The sequence below is a fragment of the Panthera pardus genome, unplaced genomic scaffold (genome assembly GCF_024362965.1).
Source record: "Panthera pardus isolate Hobbes unplaced genomic scaffold, ASM2436296v1 HiC_scaffold_24, whole genome shotgun sequence".
NCBI lineage: Eukaryota > Metazoa > Chordata > Mammalia > Carnivora > Felidae > Panthera > Panthera pardus.
The window spans coordinates 9,655,551-9,676,414 of NW_026526810.1; the positions used below are offsets into that span (position 1 = coordinate 9,655,551).

Sequence of the window (20,864 nt, forward strand, 5' to 3'; positions counted from 1 at the left end):
AGACTTATACATTCAGTGGCCAATAACCAAGGCAAACTGGAGTTTGAGAAGGGTCAGTCCTGAAACAGTTTCTTTCTGAAACAGAGAAGCTGTCTCCTGAAGACAGAACCAAATGCTTTGAGCAGAATGAGGCCATTGAGGCAGTCCATGATGCCATGGCACAGGAAGGCCAATGTCAGCGAGATTACAAAGTGAATTTTCATGGTGGATGGCCATCTCTATGAACTTGATGGACGAATGCCTTTTCCGGTAAACCAGCTGCGAAGGTCTGCAGAGAATTCACTGAGCATAAGCAAGGGGAGGTCCGCTTTTCTGCTGTGGCACTCTGCAAGACAGCCTGATGCCCTAGGGGAGGGACATAGCTTTTATCACCTCTCTTCCGTTCAGCGTGAAACCTGTCCCCACAATGCAGTCTAAAATATTTCAGTACTTGTGGAACACAGCTGTTCTCCTTTGGTTTTGCAGATACCCTCTTACCCTCATCCACACCCAAACACCAGCAGAGTTCAGTTGTCGATCAACCAAAGTGTGATATAAGCTTCAGATGGCGAAGCATTCTCCCCCAGTGTAGGTATTGTACCTCAATAACTAATGTTTTAAATGGCTACTTTGGTTTGTGTCTGTAAGTTAAGGCCTTGGATGTGGTTTGTTTGTCCTTAAAAGAAATGAAACTTTTCTGCTGATTAATATAAAAAATTAAAAAAGAAAAAGTTTTAATTGGCAATGTATACCAGAAGTCTGTATTTTCTTTATTTGATTTTATACTGGTTTGGTACTTCCCAAACGCAATAAATTGTTGAGTAGCTAAAAGTCAATTGCCACTTAAAAGATCAGTTCATGGATGAAAACAACATGACCCAGGAAGCAGCTTCAGAGAACTTTCCACCAAATTCGTGGAATTCATCAAAAATGAAGAGGAAGCAGAAATCCAAGCACCTTAGTCTGATCATCGGACTCAGCTTGACATCTTAAGGTCCTCCCCTTCACTCTGAGGTCTGGGTCTGCTTTGGGAAGAACGAGGCAGCCACAACCAACCTGTACTTCATCCTCACAAAACGACGCCCTGGTTTATCGCTGCTACAAGGTGCAACAGAAGGCGCTGGAGAGAGAAGGTCACACACTCCTTTCCCCCCATTGCTGTGGTTCTCACACATCAAGGTGGGATCTGTTAACCATTTTCACTATGAGTAGGATGTCTATGGCACAAATGATACTGTGACGGATTTAAGACCAGCCATTTATTAGAAAATGAAAGAGGGGGGCACCTGGGTGGCTCAGTTGGTTAAGCGTCCGACTTCGGCTCAGGTCATGATCTCACAGTCCATGGGTTCGAGCCCCGCATCAGGCTCTGTGCTGACAGCTCAGAGCCTGGAGCCTACATCAGATTCTGTGTCCCCCCGCTTCTCTCTTTGCCCCTCTCCTGCTCATGCTCTGTCTCGCCCTGTCTCTCAAAAATAAATAAATGTTTAAAAAAATGTTTAGAAAGTGAAAGAGGAATTAATTACAAAAAGTTTCCCTTCCATTTTAATTATTCTCTGGATCCCTTGGTCTATCAAAAATAAATGACTAAAGAACAGAGCCACTTGGAAAAGCAAAATGGTGCACTGAAATCCAAGAGTAAATGGCTATGGTGAGCAAAGGAGCGGAAAGACACAGGTGCTTAAGTGTGTATGACTGACCTTGACAAATAATTAACTAAAGGAGTTGTTTGCATGGGAAACTGCTCATCTCACACTGAGCTGGGGGGAAAAAAGGGAGAAATGCAGATTTACTCCATCCTGGACAGGTGGATCAAACACACAATATGAATGTAGCTCAATACCACAATCAGCCTTTCGATCCCCTGAGAAAAACACTTAACTCAAGAGAATAGCACCTCTGTGGTGGTTCCCTGGGAAACTTCATTCTTGCTAAAATTTAGAACTCAATAAGAACTAAAGAAGAGAGCTGGGACCATTTGGATTAGAGATGTTGACAGCCTTTAAATATTCAAGAAACTATTAAAGAAAGCAACTTTAAAGATGAGAGAAATCCCTGAGGCAAAATGGTCCTAGTATCACACTCACTTCTTGTCACAGCCCCTAAAAAATAAGTCCCAGTATTTTACCCTAACCTTATTATCATGGCCGACCTCCCCCTCTTCTGAGGTAATGTCTATAAATCTTGGCATCCAGTGTGTTTTTTTCGCCACATGTCAGCTGTTAGCAATGGTATTTTTCCTGACAGCTAATTGGTAACATTAAAGAAAAGAAATGAAGAGCACTGTGCTTGCAAAGTCATTTTACACCATTAACAGCAATAAGCATTTTATGAGGGACATGGCAATGCCTGCGAATCAAAAGGACACACTTTTCACCCTATTTGCCAGTAGACTGAGAATTGAGAAAATGAAATCCATACCTTGGGTTTATTTACAGGACAGCTGAATTAGCAACACTTCCTGTGCCAGAAGATTCTCTCCAACGAACACTTGTGCTAAGGGGGGGGTCCTCCGCAGCAGGCAGACATCGAGAGCCTCCCCCACCCCGAGGGCCACGTGTATCCCTTACCTTTCCTTTTGGTTGTGTAAAACCCAACAGCTGCTCCATCCCGCCACAGAATTTTCGCTTGCTCCTTCACAGGGTGAGGTAAAAAAAACATGTCCCCATCATCCAAATTTCTCTCCAATCTTCCAAAAATAACGACGTTGAGAATGAAAAGCACAATCCTTTCCCCGAATGACTGAACCTTTGAGGTGGGGGGGGGGGGCAAGGGGAAGGAGAAAAAGAAAGAAAGAACAAGCAAGTGAGAGAGGAAAATCACACGCGATAAATTTTGCACTTGGAATCAACCCACGCTTCGGGGCCAGGTGTGTGCGCCATCATTACAGGATTCCTTCCGTGCTCAGGAGCCAAACTGTGAATCATAATTTCTCACAGAGGTTTTCACAACCCTGACCTTTCGCACCCATCGGCCTCCAGGAGTGAGGGGCAGTGCCAGAGGGGCCTCCTGGGTCCCCAGGGCCACAGATGTGGAATGTAAGTAGAAAGAGAGAACGATCCTTTGCTGGTCAACAAAACAGGAAGTTACCTCTGGAGGGGGCCAGGCAAGCCATTTCAGCAGTTTGACTAGACATGTCTGGAAATCATCCCACCCTCCATTTTTAACAACCGCCCCAGAATTCTGACCCTCAGAAGGAGGATAAAGAATTGGGGAAGATCAATGGTTACACCAAAAGCGGACGACTTTCAATGGCTTGTGATGTGATAGATTTGGAGCACACACTAGAGTCCCAATCTCAGAGACTTACTGGGAGTCAAGGCTCATCTTGTGGCTCATCTTGTTCTAAGGCAATAACATGAAACCACTTCTTGCCCATCACAATGTCACAAGTGAGGCATTTGTGTGTGGTCAAGATCAGGCCCACACAGAGTTTTAGCATTAACAAGTCAAAATGACTTTACACTCCTCTGCCTGTTAAAATTTTCTGCATTTGTATAGCCCACAGGTGGCAAATACGTGGCATAAACAGAGGCGTCCCACCCCTACACCCACGGCAGACATAGCTAATCGATCCCAGTCTGTGCGACTGAGTCCGGATACGGTCAGAGTCCTAACTGCAGTCCTCCAGGCAACCACCAGCAAACACTCGGGATGAACCCAATCGACTATCGATGAACAGAAAGCACTGCACTCTGACAAGACCGCTATGTGACAGCCTACGTGTGTGGGTATTGGTCACCCCGTCCTATGCGTCACCACGAGATCAGCAATGCCATCAACTGGGCCGTGACTTCCACCCACAAGCTCCCATTCCATTGTCACCACACGCCAGGAAGGTCCTGATTCATAGGTAAGGAAATTGAAACTCAAAGAGGGTAAGTGACTACATGTATTGATTTCCGTGCCTCATTCCAAAGAGGACTTATGACAGCTGAATGAGGGCTCTGCCAGAGACAGGCAGGCTCAAAATAGGCCAGAGCTTCTGAGTCCCAGGCCAGTGCACCTGCTATAGCCCAGCTCATGGTTCCTTTCTGCATCTTCATGCATTAGAGCTAAGACTTGGCAGGGGCACCTAGGCAGCTCAGTTAAGCACCCAAGTCTTGATTTCGGCTCAGGTCATGATCTCACGGTTTCATGAGTTCGAGCCCCGAGTCCAGCTCTGTGCTGACAGTTGCAGAGGGATTCCCTGTCTCCCTCTCTCTCTCTCTACCCCTCCCCCACTTGTGTGCACTCTCTCTCTCTCAAAATAAATAAACATTTAAAAAAAGAAAAAGAACTAAGACTTTGGGAAAGTTTCACATAAGTATCTATGCTTAGTTTTATATTGAATACTTTACCCCTTAAAGTTTTATCATCATCACCATCATCACCATCATCACCATCATCACCATCATCGTCGTCATCTATGATACTGACTTTACAGCCTAGATTTGTGGGGAGCTCTTTAGCAACACCCAACCTCTTTGAGCCTCCGTTTCCTCCAGCGGTCAAGGGAGAAGATTGTCTAAGTGGGCCTTAAAACACTTGTTTTGGGGGGAGGGGAGGGGGAAAAAACACTTGTTTGCAAGTGTTCTGATAATAAAAACAAGGCAGCTTGCAGCACCCTAGCAAATGGCACAAAGTGTTCAGTGCCAATAAACTTATTAATTGGTCCAGAATGTAAAATAGTTCACCCTCATCTGGAGCCAAATCTTAAATGAGAAAAAGCTTTGTGAAAACCACACCAGCTTAACTCTGAGAAGCCACCCCAACTTTGTATCTCAGACAGTAGCAGGCCAAATCAAGTTCAGACTTTAAGAGTAACTAGCTGGTCACGCAAAACCTGAGTGGGGTGATGTGGGAGGTTGTATTTTTCAACTTACAAAGCCAAAAAGTTCAGAGGAAAGCCAGAAGAGAAAAGCAGATTGCATCTGGCAGAAGGGAAATATCCAATCAAAAACTGGCAGGGGAAAAAGGAGAAAAAGAAAAGGCACTTAATTCATCCAATTTCATTACAGGGGGAAAAAAATGGGTGACATGTGATTCTGACTTAGAAACGTTTCTGAAAATACAAAACTGAGATCCAATTCTAATCCCTCAATTAGGACCACTAATTATGTTCACAGAAAGAACATTAACCTTTTTTTTTTTTTTTTTGGTAATTTACAAAGAAGAGCTGGCTAAGAAACAAAATGTGATTAAAAGAAAAAAATAGATAAATGTCAAGACCTGAAGTTCTACAAATGGAAAGGGAAACTATCCACAGACAGTTGGGGACAGCTAGATCTTTACAACATGGTTCATTTAGTGCAAGTAACATCCAAGCTTCTTTCTGTTCACAACATAGGCCACATTTTCAGAAAATTTGGGGTTTTCTTCATCTAAACACAGAAGAATTGACACATGGAAGAAGTGACCACTCTTGTTCTCGAAAACAAAAAAAAAATGATTTAAAGAGCAAATCAGACTCCTCCTGGCATTCAGAACACCCCGCCACTAAATACCATTGGCCCACCTGTGGAAAGGGACCAGCATAGAAACACAAACGGGTACACCAGGCCACCCCACTGGGTCCCCCACACACATTTGCTGAATCTCAAGCCACTTGCCAGTTTGGGGGGGGGGGGGGACGGTGGGACCCTTTTCAAAACACTATCTTTTCAGTCAGTTAAAACCAGACCTGAAAAATCCTGCTGTGTACAATTTGGGTGTAACCAGAGGGCATTATGCTAAGTGATAGAAGTCTGACAAAGACAAATATTGCATGATCTCACGTGCGTGTGGAATCCGAAAAAGCCGAACTCCTAGGAACAGAGAATACAATGGCGGTGACCAGGGGCTAGAGGTGGGAGAAAAGAGAAGATGTTGGTCAAAAGGTACAAACTTCCAACTGTACGATGAATAAGTTCTGGGAATCTAGTACACAGCATGATAACATATATAGCTAATAATACTGTATTATATTAAAGTTGCTAAGAGAATAGATCGTAAATGTTCTCATCACCAAAAAATGGCAGTTATGTAATGGAATGCAGGCATTAGCTAACGCCATGGTGAGAATCATGTTGCAATATGTATGCGTATCATATCAACACGTTGTACACCTCCAACTTACACAACGTTTATGTCAGATGTACCTCAATAAAGCTGGGGAGGGGGGCAGGCATGAAAAAGGCAACTCACAGGCTGGGAAACAGTATTTGCAAATCGTATCGGCAATGTATGCAATAAGGACTTGTGCCCGGAATATATGAAAAAGTGTTTACAACTGAACAGTAAAAAGCCAACCAACCAATTAAAAAGGGGGCCAAGGAGGGGCACCTGGGTGGCTCAGTCGGCTGAGTGTCCGACTTCGGCTCAGGTCATGATCTCACAGCTCGTGGGTTCGAGCCCCGCGTCGGGCTCTGTGCTGACAGCTCGGAGCTCGGAGCCTGCTTCGGATTCTGTGTCTCCCTCTCTCTCTGCCCCTCCCCCACTCGTGCCATGTCTCTGTCTCTCAAAAACAAATAAACATTAAAAAAAAATTTTTTTTAAATAAAAAGGGGGCCAAGGATTTCAATAGACATTTTCCCAGAGAGGATATATGAATGGCCAACAAGTACATGAAAAAATGTTTAACATCCTTAGCCAGAGACATACAGATCGAGACTACAATGAGATACCACTTCACACTGGGTAGGATAGATAACATTAAAAAAAAAAAAAAGACAGTAACAAGTATCAGGGACACATGGGAAGATGGACACCCTCAGACGTTGCCAGTGGGAATGTAAGGTGGTCCCGCTTACCAGCAGTTCCACTCCTAGGTCCATACCCAAGATGACTGAAAATATATGTCCTCGCAAAAACTTGCACCCAGATGTTCATAGTGGCATTATTCAAAATGGCCAAAAAAACTGAAACAACTCAAATGTCTACCAACAGATAAATGGATGACCAAACATGGTCTATCCATGCAGTGGGATAATACTGAGCCACAAAAAGGAATGAGGTCTGACACGTGCTACCGTGTGGAATAACCTTGAAGACTTCATGCTCCGTGAGAGCAGCCGGACACAAAAGACTGACTACCTAGTGTATGATTCCATGGATGTGAAATGTCCAGAATGGACAAATCCGTAGAGGCAAAAAGCAGATTCGTTGCCAGGGGCTGGGGAAAGAGAGAAATGAGGGGTGACTGCTGATGGGTAAGGGGTTTCCTTTTGGGGTGATGAAAACATTCTGGAATCAAGTAATGGTGACTGATGTCCAACTCTGCGCAAATACTGAAAATCACTCAATTATATACTTTGAAAGGGTGCAATTTAGAGTACACATTTATCTGCTCATTTTCTAAACCAAACCTGAAAGAATACTGATAATTCATTTAGTATTTACAGGACCCAATGAGGGAGATCATGTGGACTGTGGACACATCCACCATTTCAAGACTGCCAAGAAGCACCTACGGAATGAAGACAAGTGTGCCAATCAAATGAAAACAGGCAGACGTGACATAAACAGTCTAAATTCTTCACTAGTTACTACCTTTTTCCTCAGCTTCTGCCCGAGCCAAACTTCAGTGGAGAGATTGCCACAGGGACTCCGAGGAGCTGCTGGGGCACCTGCCCTTACCCTTGCCATCCTAGGTTTTGGCTTTACAACTGCTCTAGAAAACCACAGCCCGTCAAAGACCTCCATGCCCGATCTCAAAGAGACTAGAGTTTATGTCTGGTTAAATCACTTACTAGCTGTGTGGCTCAGCCTCAATGTGTTCATCTGCAAAACCAAAACCTTTAAGATTCTAAAAGTAGATTATCCCCACAGAGTCTGAGGTAACACACAGGTGAGTACCTAACACAATGTCTGACTCACGGTAAGCACCAATAGACAGCACTTGGATGCAATACACAGAACTCTCCTACACACTAGAGAGATCGTTTCGATTAAAGTTTTAAAACTAAGACACAAGGGGCCACTAAGGAAGATAAGAGAGATTTGCCAATAGCCAGATGTCTGTTGCACACGACCATTTATTACTCTTTTTTCTTACCGGCAGGATATTCCAGATTGAAAAGATGTTGCAGTCCTAACTTGCAAATGTGATTTATTTGGAAATAGGGTCTCCAGATGATCAAGTTAAGATGATGAGGCCATGGGGTAGGGGGAGGGCGCCTGGGAGGCCCAGTCGGTTAAGCATCCGACTTCGGCTGTCATGATCTCGTGGTTCGTGGGTTCAAGCCCCACATCGGGCTTTGTGCTGACAGCTCAGAGCCTGGAGCCTGCTTTGGATTCTGTGTCTCCTCTCTGCCCCTTCCCTGCTCCCTCTCTGTCTCTCCCTCTCAAAAAAAAAAATGAATAAACATTAAAAAAAAAAATGTTAAAAAAAAAAGACAAGGTCATTAGGGTGGGCCCCGATCCAATATGGCTGGTGTCCATATAGAAAGGAGGGACCTGGACAGACACAGACCCACACCAAGGGAAGATGACCGTCTGTAAGTCCAGGAACACTTGAGGCCACCAACAGCTAGGACAGAGGCGTGGAACAGATTCTCTCCGTGGCCCTCAGGCTTGTAGCCTCAGGGGACGGTGAGACCATACATTCCAGTTGTTTCCGCCCTAGGAGACTAATCCACAAAGGGAGGCTGCTTTCGATTATTAACACGATAATAAGCACAGTGACTTGAAACCTGTTTTGCAATATCCATGTAAACTTACATGCCCTCACCTTCATCAGACCTTCTCGGGCAGGATCAGAGGTTCGCAGCACATCTTCGGTGGCCCACCAGGCCTCCTGTATGTAAACAGCCACAACTAAAGAGAAAGCCAAGAGAAAATGATGATGTGCACACGGTCACGAGGCCACCAGAGAGGCGGTTTCAACATCATGCGACCTCCAGAGAGGCGCAAAGGAGGAGGATGTGTGGGTAACGCGGGCGATAGCTCTAGAACTGTGTTCTCTGACAGCACTGAGCAGGACAGAGTGACCCCTCTCACCTGAAGGGGACTTCACAGAGATCTTCACAGATGGCCCGTTGCCGGCTCCAAAACGAGATATATGTGTCCCAATGCTACTGGGCAAAACACGCTACACACCACACTGCTCACAAATTCGATGGCCAAGAATTACATTTTTTTTTCCTTCAAGGTCCAATTATGGGCTGCAACTCAGAACTCCCCACTTAGTCAAATCCAACATTATGGAAGGCCATCAAACACACCATCTTCTCGTTGTCCTCAGCACCGGGCTTGGCCCCGGCTTTTTTTCCATGATTTTTTTTTTCCCCTTCTCACAGTGAAACTGTCACCTGCGTTTTTCTGAGGACACCAATGCTCTCAGAGGTAAAGTAACCTGAAGGCAGCGAGCTGGGGTGGGGGGGGGGGGGTCTGAGGTGGGTCCACCCTTGGGCCACTGGACTCCAAGGACAGTGCTCTCTCGCAGAGGCCAGAAATGAGTCAGCTGTTAGAATATGGGGTGGCGGGGGTGCCTTTGAATAAGGAGGCTCTGGGGCTGGATCTACAGAAGGAAGAGACATCTCTCCTCCAACCACTCCTGCCCCGCCCCACCCCAGGCTACACAGCCCCTGAAGCTTGTGGATTCTGCCCATTCCATGTTCGGACATGGGCCCTGCTACTTACTCTAAGGGTGACCTTGGAACACCTCAACCTCACTGAGCCCCAAAATCATCAGAGTTGCCCAAACTGATCACCTGAGGTGGCTGACAAGTTCTGATGAGGATCGGACAGAAACACCCAGCACAGGGCCAAGTGACAGCTAATAGACGCCTTCCTCCTCCCCCACTCCATGCTGCTGCACCAAATCAGTTCCACCTGCCACCTCGTGATGGGCCCCATGCCCTCCTACCCAGCCCCAGATGCCAGCAGGGTCCAGGCCACCATGCACAGAAGACCATGACAGTACCTCACCTGACCCCCTGCCTCAGTGTCCCCCGCTGATCCATCCTACTGAGTGGTCACTCCAAAGGCAAATCCAGTCATGGCCTCTGCCTCTTGCCCCCCTGCTGGGCAACCCTCCTTTCCTTGCTTAAGGATTACATTTAAACACCAAAGTTCCTTTGATTGTTTTTTGGTTGTTGTTGTTTTATTTTCTATTTATTATTTTTTTAATTTTTTAAATTTATTTTGAGAGAGAGAGTGCATGCAAGAGAGACAGCACAAGAGGGGGAGGGAGGGAGAGACAGAGAGAGAGAGAGAGAGAGAGAGAGAGAGAGAGAGAGAGATCCCAAGCAAGCTCTGTGCTTTCAGCACAGAGCCTGACTCGGGGCTCAATACCACGAACCGTGAGATCATGACGTGAGCTGAGATCAAGAGTCCATCACTTAACCGACTGAGCCATCCATGCGCCCCTGTGTTTTTTTTTATTTTTTAATTAAGAGCATTCTTTACAGCAGTTTTATTGGGTTCATAGCAAAATTGAGAGGAAGGTGCACAGACTTCCCAGGCACCCCATGCCCGCACATCCGCACAGTGTCCCCCACCGTCGCTATCTGTACCACTGCGGGAACATTTGTCACAACTGATGGAACTACACTGGCACATCATAGTCCCCCAACATCTATAGTTTATATTAGGGTTCACTCTTGTTATACAGTCTGTGTGTTGGACAAATGTGTAATGACATGCATCTCTCATTATGGTATCCTACAGAGTATTTTCACTGCCCTAAAAATTCTCTGGTCTTCATCGATTGACCCCTTCCTCCTACCCCTGCTCCACCCCTGGCACTGATTTTTTTTTTTTTTACTGTCTCTATACTTTTGCCTTTTCCAGAATGTAATATAGTTAGAATCCTACAGTATGCAACCCTTTTCAGACTGGCTCCTTTCACATAGTAATATGCCTTTAAGATTCCTTTCTTGTCTTCTCATGGCTAGAGATCTCAAAAATCTTCTTAGCACTACATAATATTCCACTGTCTGGATGTACCACACAATTTCCCCTCTGATATCTTTTTTATACCCCCTTTTATTAAATTGCCATTTTTTAAAAACTTTTTTTCATGTTTATTTATTTTAAGAGAGAGGGAGAGGGAGAGCATGAGCAGGGAAGGGGCAGAGAGAGAGAGAGAGAGAGAGATAAGAGAGAATCCCAGGCAGGCACCATGCCATCAGCACAGAGGCTGACATGGGGTTTGATCTCACAAACTGCAAGTTCATGACCTGAGCTGAAATCAAGAGTCAGACATTTAACTGACTGAGCCACCCAGGCACCCCAAATTGCCATTTTTATGCCAGTTTCTCAACCCTGAGGGGTCCAGAAGCCACACAGTAAAACGATGCACCTTCCCAGTCAGATCTTTTTAGCTGAAGATGTGGAGGAAAATGACATGGAATAGAAAACAAAAGTCACTCCAACATTCATATAAGGTTCACGACTTTGAAACCAATTTTGTGGGCCAATCAGGTTAAGCTGCTACCACCTTCTTCCCTATGGCTCTCTGCTCTTTGAAGAACTTAAGTAGAAAACTCTACGAAGACCAAGTTACAGTGACGTTAGTCAGTTATTAAGCATGAACTCTGCCCAACCAGCCCCTCCTCCCCAAAGACCAAGAGCATCTAAGCCACTATGTCAGTGTCATATCATTGTTGAGCTACATCATCAACAATCGTTCCAAAACTGATTGAGCCAGCTGCGAGAGAAGGGCCAATTAAATGCTTGACACCCGGCTTCATTTATTCAATTAAAGTCATGTTCAGAATGGCACCTACTAGAACTTACAGGAGGTTTATAAAGCCATAAGGATTATTTTCCCGCTTAACAAGGTGAATCAATAAAGGATGTTCCATTTACTAATGCAGTGTATTACCGTAATACAGATGTTCAATTTGCTACGACAGTTTCAAACAGGGAATGTGTGATGATTTGGCGTTTGTGTGGTGCCTTGCAAATTTCACAGTGTGCTGCAGAATATTAATTAGTCACACAGGTTGTCACAAAATAGATTGAACTGGTTGTTGTTCGGGGGTTTTTGTTTTGTTTTGTTTTTTCCCAAAACTAATCTTAAGCTGCTAAGGATACATAACAATGAAGGTGAAGTCCAATCAAATTCAACAGACGTAAAATAAATTGTCCTCCAAATCAACTCTTTTTAAAAACAGAATCGGCCTTCTGGAAACCAGCAGCTTTTGATCAGAAAAGTATATCTAGTCAAGAGGAACCAGGAGGACAGAGTGGTGTCAGGGCGCAGGGAGAGAGACTACAGCCAGCTCAGCAAGGACAAAGGATGGATCCTGGGGAGTGACAGGCACTGCAGAGCCAGCCTCAGGGCATCACTTCTGAGACCCTGAAGCCAGCAAGTTCCAAGAGTTAGAAAGTGGAAGCCACACACCTGTGGTTTTAAAAGAAAATGTGATCAGCATCCCTCGGGCTCTCTCCCATCGAGGGCCCGAGCAGAGACTGGACATCGCAGAAGGCTGTGCAGTGGTGACAACAGTCAAGAGGACGTTACTAGTTAAAGGCCAGCCTCACTGCATGGATTTAATTTCCCTGCCCCCTGAGCGACAGGCGATGTGCACCACAAAGAAATGTCAGTAATGGATTCTATTCTGTGAACGCTCCAAGGTTTCCCAAACAAGTTAAGACAGTGAGGTCCCTAAGGCTACTACCTCCCAGTGGCCCGGCTTCATGGCAACTCAGCATGGTCAAACTGCATTCGACTACCTGTGGCTGAGTTCCTGAATGCATGAATAGTGCTGTCTGTCCTAGGCCCTCAGAGGCCGATGCGTAAATCCCCATTCTTGCCCTTGGGAGGTGGCAGCCTGCGGAGGAAGGAGTGCTAATAAACAAGCTGCTCCAATACAGGCCGGGGCACGAAAGGTGCCAGAGTCCAGACGGGAGCCAACGCATCACCAGGACCCAGAGGAGAGAGGCAATTCTGCAGAGGGGTGTTGGGAGAGCATCCCCAGGGAATTCAGACAGCTTGGGTTCTGGATCCGTGGGTAAGGTTTCAACAGGCAGAGACAACAGGCAAGGGCACTACAGGCAGCATAACCTGTGAGAAGAGGCACAGAGCCCTACAAGTCCAAGGCCATGCTCAGGGCACCTCAAGTAGTAGGGATAGCTGCAACGAGGCCTAACCGATAGAAAGACAGGGCTGTAAACGTTGGTTTACAACAAGGTTCCAGGATAGAAAGCTAATATACAAAAGCCAATTGCTTTCCTATATACCAGCAATGAACAAGTGGAATTTGAAATTAAAAACACAATACCATTGACATCAGCACCCCCCAAAATGAAATACTTAGGTATAAAGCTAACAAAATATGCACAAGATCTATGAGGGAAATTATAAAACTATGACAAACAGAATCAAAGAGCTAATAATGAGACATTCTACGTTCATGGATAAGACAACTCAATATTGTTCGGTGCCTGGGTGGTTCAGTCGGTTAAGTGCCAACTTCGGCTCAGGTCATGATCTCGCGGTTCATGAGTTCGAGCCCTGCATGGGTCTCTCTACTATCAGCTCAGAGCCTACTTCAGATGTTAATAAACATTAAAAAGGCAGGGGGGGGGAGGGGGGAGCACCTAGGTGGCTCAGTTGGTTAAGCATCCGACTTCTGCCTAAGTCACGATCTGGCCATTCCCAAGTTCGAGCCCCGAATCGGGCTCTGTACTGGCAGCTCAGAGCCTGGAGCCTGTTTCCAAGTCTGTGTCTCCCTCTCTTTCTCTGCTCCTCCCCCATTCACACTCTGTCTCTCTCTCTCAAAAATAAACATTAAAAAAATTTCTTCAATAAAATAAAAAAGACAACGACTCAATATTGTACAGATGTCATTTCTTCCCAATACGATCTTTTGGTTCAATGCAATCCCAATCAAAATCCCAACAAGTTATTTTGTGAATAGCAACACTGATTCCCAAGTTTAGAGGGAGAGGCAAAAGACCCAGAATAGCCAAAACGAGATTAAAGGAGAACAAATTTGGAGGAATGACACTAACTAACTTCAAGACTTACTACAAAGCTACTTAAAGCTTTATAGTATCCATATATATAAATATATAAAGCTTACTATAAAGCTGTAATCAAGACAGTGTGATTGTGGTGAAAGAAGAGACAATGAAAGAAAGATGAATGGAAGGTGAAAGAAAGATCAGTGGAACACAATGGAGAACCCAGAAATAGTCCCCCATAAATATAGTCCACTGATCTTTGACAAAGGAGCAAAGGCAATACAATGGAACAAAGATAGTCTTTTCAACAAATGGTGCTGGTACAATTAGGCATCCACACACACAAAAATGAAGCTAGATACAGACTCCTCACTCTTAATAAATACCATCTCAACAAAACATAGACTATTCACTCACCAGTCTCTAACAGACTTCCGTGCCAGTGGAGAACAAGATGACATAAACATTTAGATATGGCCCTGTGCACCTGTGTAGGGAAAAGACTCAGACTTCAGAACCAGATGGGGTTCAAATTCCGGCTTCTCCAATTCCTAGTTATATGACCTTCACCCAGCCTTGAGCCCCCACCTGTCAAATGGAGACCACAACATCCTCTCACCTGGTCATCTGCAGGTTAGGTGAATGAGTCCACCTCACCAAACTGCTTTTCCTAAGGTGTTTGAAGCTTGTCAGTGGTTTCCAGAAACTTCCTCCGCCTGCTTCAAGTGGTTCTCTGGGATATCAAATAAGCATGAAAAGCCCTTTTGTCACTTGTTGGCTTTTGTCAATGAGACAATGGAAACTGATTCATAACACTCCCGTGTCTTCCTGAAAACTCCCATTCCAAACTTCCTGCTCTGGTTTGCATGGAAATGTCTATCTTTCTTTCTCTAGCTTGACCCCTACTATCCTGTCTGCTCCCTCAAGTGGATACAGGTCTGTACCCACCACATTTTCTCATGGCCGTTCCTTTCTCTGTCAGGGAGTGTTAAGCTGACCACCGTCTTCCTCACTTTCTCCTTCCAAGGCTGTTGAAGGAGCACCTCAGGCTCGATGAAGACACACATTTGAACCCACTCAGTGCCTCCTGACAAAATTTTTAAATTTTTTTAAGTGTTTATTTATTCGTGAGAGAGAGAGACACAGAGCATAAGCAGGGTAGGGCCAGAGAGAGAGGGAGAAGACACAGAATCTGAAGCAGGCTCCAGGCTCAGAGCTGTCAGCACAGAGCCCGACGCGGGGCTCGAACTCACCAACCGTGAGATCATGACCTGAACCGAAGTCAGACACTTAACTGACTGAGCCACCCAGGCATCCCCTGACAAAATTTTTAAACCTTTCATCTTGCCTCCCAAGATCTCTTAAAGGAGCTAAGTCCTTTTTTGTTTAAACATGCTTTTTATAATGAATAAATAAGCAAAGCAATCATTGCTAAGAAGTTGACAAGATTTTTCCATAGTACGGGTCAGGGAGAACCGGATGTCACCTGTCCTTGAAAGGATAGATGGGCTGTGACAGAGGCAAGCATTCCTCACAAGGATTTCTTTTAATGTTTTTATTTATTTATTTTTTTTGGGGGGGGGGAGAGCGCGAGCGCACACATAAGTGGGGGAGGGGCAGAGAGAGAGAGAGACACAGAATCCGAAGCTCCAGGCTCCAAGCTGTCAGCACAGAGCCTGATGCCCGGTTTGACCCCATGAACCACGAGGTCATGACCTAAGCCAAAGTCAGAGGCTCAGCTGACTGAGTCCCCCAGGCGCCCCTTTCTGGAGAAGGATTTTGAGGCCACATTCTAACTCAGCAAGGAGGAGCACTGTGAAAGGAGCACTGTGATGGATGAGCAATATCCAGGGAGGAGGCAGGAGCACCTGTGGTTGTGCTCACCGTCCCTCCTCATCTGCCCCAACACACAGGCAGGCAGCAGGATGCACCCACATCATACACAGACCCTCCGAAGGTCACGATTCTGAAGCACATGTTGCTCATGTAACCCACATGTTGAGTCACTATTATGTGCAAAGCACATAGTAAATCCACTCAAGGGATTAAATTTAGACTCTGGCTTAAGACACTGACAACTCCGAGGAGGAGACAATTGCCTGGGACGTGAAACGGAATACAGTGAAGTCAGATGGAGGCTGCGTGCTACAGGGCACCAGAGAGGATGAGGCAGGCATTCCTACTGAGGGGCCAGGAGAGCCTGTGGTGGAAGGCACCCCCAGCAGGCCTGAAGGATGCATCAGCCCAGGTAGGAAAGGGGACTCCAGGTACCGTAGGTGACGGGGCCTCAGAGATGTGAGAGGGCACAGCATGACGGGCAAGGACAGGAACTGCAGGGTGCCAGAGCGGACAGCGTGGGGAGAAGGGAGGAGGCCAATCAGGGAGGACTCAAGGGCCTACGTACTCTGCAGACCACTGCCAGCCACCATGCTTTGGAGAAAAAAAGGGGCATGACCCAGTTACAGTTTTAAAACAAGAACATGTACCACAACCACAGGTGCAAGCACTCACCAAGCATCTGGCACAGCGCCAAGGGCAGTATCTCAGTTAATGCTTGCACGGCTGATTCTTTTTTTTTTTTTTTTTTTTCAGGTGAGGCTCAGAGGAGTTAAGAAACCTGGTCAAGGCCAGGTGCCCATAAACAGCAGCGTTGGGACTGGGTGTGAACCGAGTCCTGTTGGTTCCAGATCCCCCAATCTCCACGTGAAGGAGAGACAAAAGGACAGAGCCAAGGGCCAGGCCCCGACGAAAGCTGACAGAGTCAGAAAGAGAGGGATGACGGGGCGCCTGGGTGGCTCAGTCGGTTAAGCATCCGACTTCGGCTCAGGTCACGATCTCGTGGTCCGTGAGTTCGAGCCCCGCGTCGGGCTCTGGGCTGATGGCTCAGAGCCTGGAGCCTGCTTCCGATTCTGTGTCTCCCTCTCTCTCTGCCCCTCCCCTGCTCATGCTCTATCTCTCTCTGTCTCAAAAATAAATAAACGTTTAAAAAAAAATTTAAAAACAAAAAGAAAGGGATGAAAGATGAGGAACAGACAAGAAAAAGACACTGTGACAAGAAAGGAGAGATCAGCACGGAAAGACCTTACTAGGGCAGATGCTTTAGGATTTCATTTTGTGCTTCGGGTGGGGGAAGGGGCCTGCCACTCATTCAGCAAACAAGGACAAGGGCCAGGCACCGCACTTGGCATCAGCAGGGGCAGGACAGGTGACCAGGCCGTGACCACACACACCATGACCAGCACTCTCGGGCATGAGCGGCCGTCACGCACCCACCCAGGGGCTGTGCGCTCATCCATTTGGGCTGATGTGACAAAACACCACGGACTTGTACAGGCTTGTAAACAACAGAAACATGTTTCTGGTAGTTCTGGGAGGCTGAGAGCAGGCTGCCAGCATGAGCAGGCTCTGGTGAGAGCCCCCTTCCACATTCCAAACTGCTAACTTCTCACGGTGTCCTTACAGGGCAGAAGGGACAAGGCAGCCCTCTGGGGTCTCTTTAGTAGGGGCACTGATTCCCATTCATGAGGGTAGAGCACCTCCCCCAAACCCTACTTCCTAATGCCATCCCACTGGGTTTGGATTTCAACATAGAATTTATGGGGCACACGAATATTCAGACCAGCAGTCTTTCGGCGGGGGGTGGGGGGGGTTGCTGGGGCAGAATGCCAATGAAAGTCCTGAGCCAGACTGGGCTTCAGACCTGGAGGCTGTGGGGACCAGGCTGAGATATTAGCTTCAGAAGTTTCTAGAATAGTCTGACCAATGAGAGACATAATCAGAGTAGTGTTTTAGAAAGAGAACAGTTGGGGTGGCGGGGAGGGGGTGCCTGGGTAGCTCAGTTGGTTGAGCGTCTAACTCTTCCTTTCCGGCTCAGGTCTCGATCTCACGATTCGTGAAGTCGAGCCCCACACTGGGCTCTGCGCTGTCAGTGTGGAGCCTGCTTGGGATCCTCTCTCCCCCTTTCTTTCTGCCTCTCCCCCAGGTTGGTGTGACCTCTCTCTCAAAATAAATAAACTTAAAAAAATGGGGGGCGGGGGGGGCACCTGGGTGGCTCAGTCAGTTAAGCATCCAACTTCAGCTCAGGTCATGATCTCACAGCTTGAGGGTTCAAAGCCCTGAGTCAGGCTCTGTGTTGACAGCTCAGAGCCTGGAGCCTGCTTCAAATTCTGTGTCTCCCACTCTCTATGTCCCTCCCCTGCTTGTACTCTGCTTCTCTCTCTCTCTCTCTCAAAAATAAAATAAATTTTTTTTTAATTTTTGTAATGAAAAACAAAAAAGAGAACAGTTGGATTATGCCCAGGTAGGAGGCATTAGCCATTTTGAAGTTAAAAAAAAAGAAAAGTTTGGGGCGCCTGGGTGGCTCAGTCGGTTAAGCGTCTGACTTTGGCTCAGGTCATGATCTCATGGTTCATGAGTTTGAGCCCTGTGTTGGGCTCTGAGCTGACAGCTCAGAGCCTGGAGCCTGCTTTGGATTCTGTGTCTCCCTCTCTCTCTGCTCCTCCCCCGCTCATACTGTCTGTCTGTCTGTCTCTCTTTCTCTCTCAAATAAACATTTTTAAAAAAGTGTTGTTGTTTAAAAAAAAAAAAGGTTGTTGGAGAAGGATCTCCCTGATGGAGTGTAGAGAATGGTTTTAGGTGAGGCTGGAGGCAGGGAGAACAAGTGTTGATCCAGACAAGAAGTGAACAGGGGCTGACCACAGCAGTCAGGCTGGTGGGGAGGGAGATTCCCAGAGGACAGAAAACACCACCTGAGGAATCAGACTGGGCTAAGGCCGAAGACACAGGGTGGGGCAGAGGTTGGCAGCCAGCTCTCAAGCCTGAGTGGAAGATGCAGGTGCCTTCCCCAGGAAGAAGTGAGGACAAGAGGAGACGTAAAGGCTTTAGTTTTGAAATGCCTGTTAAAGCTAACAAGGTCAAGGCAGCCAGCAGGCAGCTAGATACACAGCAGAGACACAGAGAAGGTTCCTGCCCCCGTAACATCATAGGAACCAAAGAGGAAAGGGTTTACACACACACACACACACACACACACACACACACACACACAACACACACACACCCCTTACCTCCCCCACACTAACTGCAAGCTGTTCATGTCCTGGCCCATGGTCTATAATTCTTCGATCACAACTGAAGGGGCTTCAAGTCCCCCTACTGCCCACCCTCTGCCTTAACTTGATCGCTCCCCCGGAGTCTAAGCTGCCATTGATTGCCCCGTTACAAATCTAAGAAATATGTAATTCCACAAAAAAAGAGTACAGTTAAACCAAAGTGACAGGCCATCTTCCCAAAAGCAAAATACACATAGGAAAAAAAAAAAAAAAAAAAACGTTGAAAAAGTTCTGGCAGAGGACAGCACATAAACACATTCCAAGGCATTACATGACTTTTATGCAACATTGACCGAGCCGGTCAATAATTTAAGGGGAGGGGAAAAATACGCAAGTTGACATAGCAACTGTCACATTACATTACTTGGGCTACCATTTCCATACAGATGTCTTCCTTAAAGGAAAACACTTCCCCAGATGCCCCATGAACTCGGGCGCCTCTCTGCCATAGAGAAAGAAACATCTGGTTTGCAGTATATTTGCAACAGCCTCCCTGTAGTTCTCAGGCCTCTCTTGCCTTAAGCAATTTTGTTTTCATAAGTCTAAGAGTTTAATTCAAGGAAGAGGGACAAGATGGGGTGCCTGGTTCCTGAGGTGCCGCTGGAATGCAAGGTGTTGGGGCAGAAAGAAACTCACACTGGGCTCCTGGGTGGCTCAGTAAGTTAAACGTCGAGCTGTTGATTTCGGCTCAGGTCATGATCTCACAGTTCATGAGTTTGAGTCCCACATCGGGCTCTGTACTGACAGTGTGGAGCCTGCTTGGGATTCTCTCTCTCTCTCTCTCTCTCTCTCTCTCTCTCTCTCTCTCTCTCCCCCCCTCTGTCTCTCTCTGTGTCTCTGTCTGTCTCTCTCTACAATAAGTAAACTTAATTATTTTTAATGTTTACTTATTTTTGAAAAAGAGAGACAGCATGAGCAGGGGAGGGGCAGAGAGAGAGGGAGACACAGAACCTGAAGCAGGCTCCAGGCTCTGAACTGTCAGCACAGAGCCCGACGCGGGGGCTCAAACTCAGGAATGGTGAGATCATGACCTGAGCCGAAGTCTGACACTCAACTGACTGAGCCACCCAGGCTCCCCTCAAAATAAATAAATAAATAAATAAATAAATAAATAAATAAATAAATAAATAAATAAATAAGGAAGGAAGGAAGGAAGGAAGGAAGGAAGGAAGGAAGGAAGGAAGGAAGGAAGGAAAAGGAAGGAAGGAAGGAAGGAAGGAAGGAAGGAAGGAAGGAAGGAAGGAAGGAAGGAAGGAAGGAAAGAAACCCACACCAAAGCTAGTCCATCTAGGAAAGGAATCTTAAAATCACCAGTCTGGACCAAGGCAAACGCGGTGAGTTTCTCAGGGCTCAGGGAAGCAGAGAAAGGTGCAGACAGCCCTAGATGCAGTGGTAAAACCCTCAGATGCCTCAAAGACGCACCCACACCCCCAGACAATGGCTCCATCTTTGGCACTAGAAATATTTTCCTTGGACCTTCCCTGTTTTGCAAATACCATTAGTCCCTTGGTAAGAATGACATGTCTTTGTTTGTGGGATGCTGTTTTCCCCTACGTTTAAATCCAACTCACAGTAAGTGCCATAAATTAACACGGAATAATGAAGAAAATCCCAAACAATAGCCAACATGTGTTCCCAAAACACGATGTTGTCACTGTGAGTGGCTCTTCAGTCTGCATCGGTCACTGCCCAAGGAAAACAGAACCCTCGGCTTCCAGCGTGGAGCTTCTCTAGCTTAAGGGAACTCGGGTCCTACTTAACCTGGGGGCCACCTGGTCCCGGCCTCACGTCCATGGTCACACGGGCACCTTAGCTGCCAAGGGGGAACAGGTATTTAAACTGAAGCTGCATTTCTGGCCAGCGCTCTTTTCCCCCAAACTGTCAAACCCACTTCAGTGA

General features: G+C 46.4%; 1 protein-coding gene across 2 annotated transcripts in view; it reads right to left on the reverse strand.

The window, feature by feature from the left end:
- The window catches only part of FAM169BP (Protein FAM169B), a 90,045-nt gene that overhangs the window by 32,087 nt on the left and 37,094 nt on the right, over window positions 1–20,864 (reverse strand). For both annotated transcript variants that reach the window (XM_019460143.2, XM_019460142.2), the window contains exons 4-5: window positions 8,669–8,754; window positions 2,550–2,727 (exon numbers count right to left, since the gene is read on the reverse strand). In XM_019460143.2, the coding sequence (XP_019315688.2) occupies window positions 2,550–2,727; window positions 8,669–8,754 (264 nt within the window). The remainder of the gene's footprint in view (window positions 1–2,549; window positions 2,728–8,668; window positions 8,755–20,864) is intronic.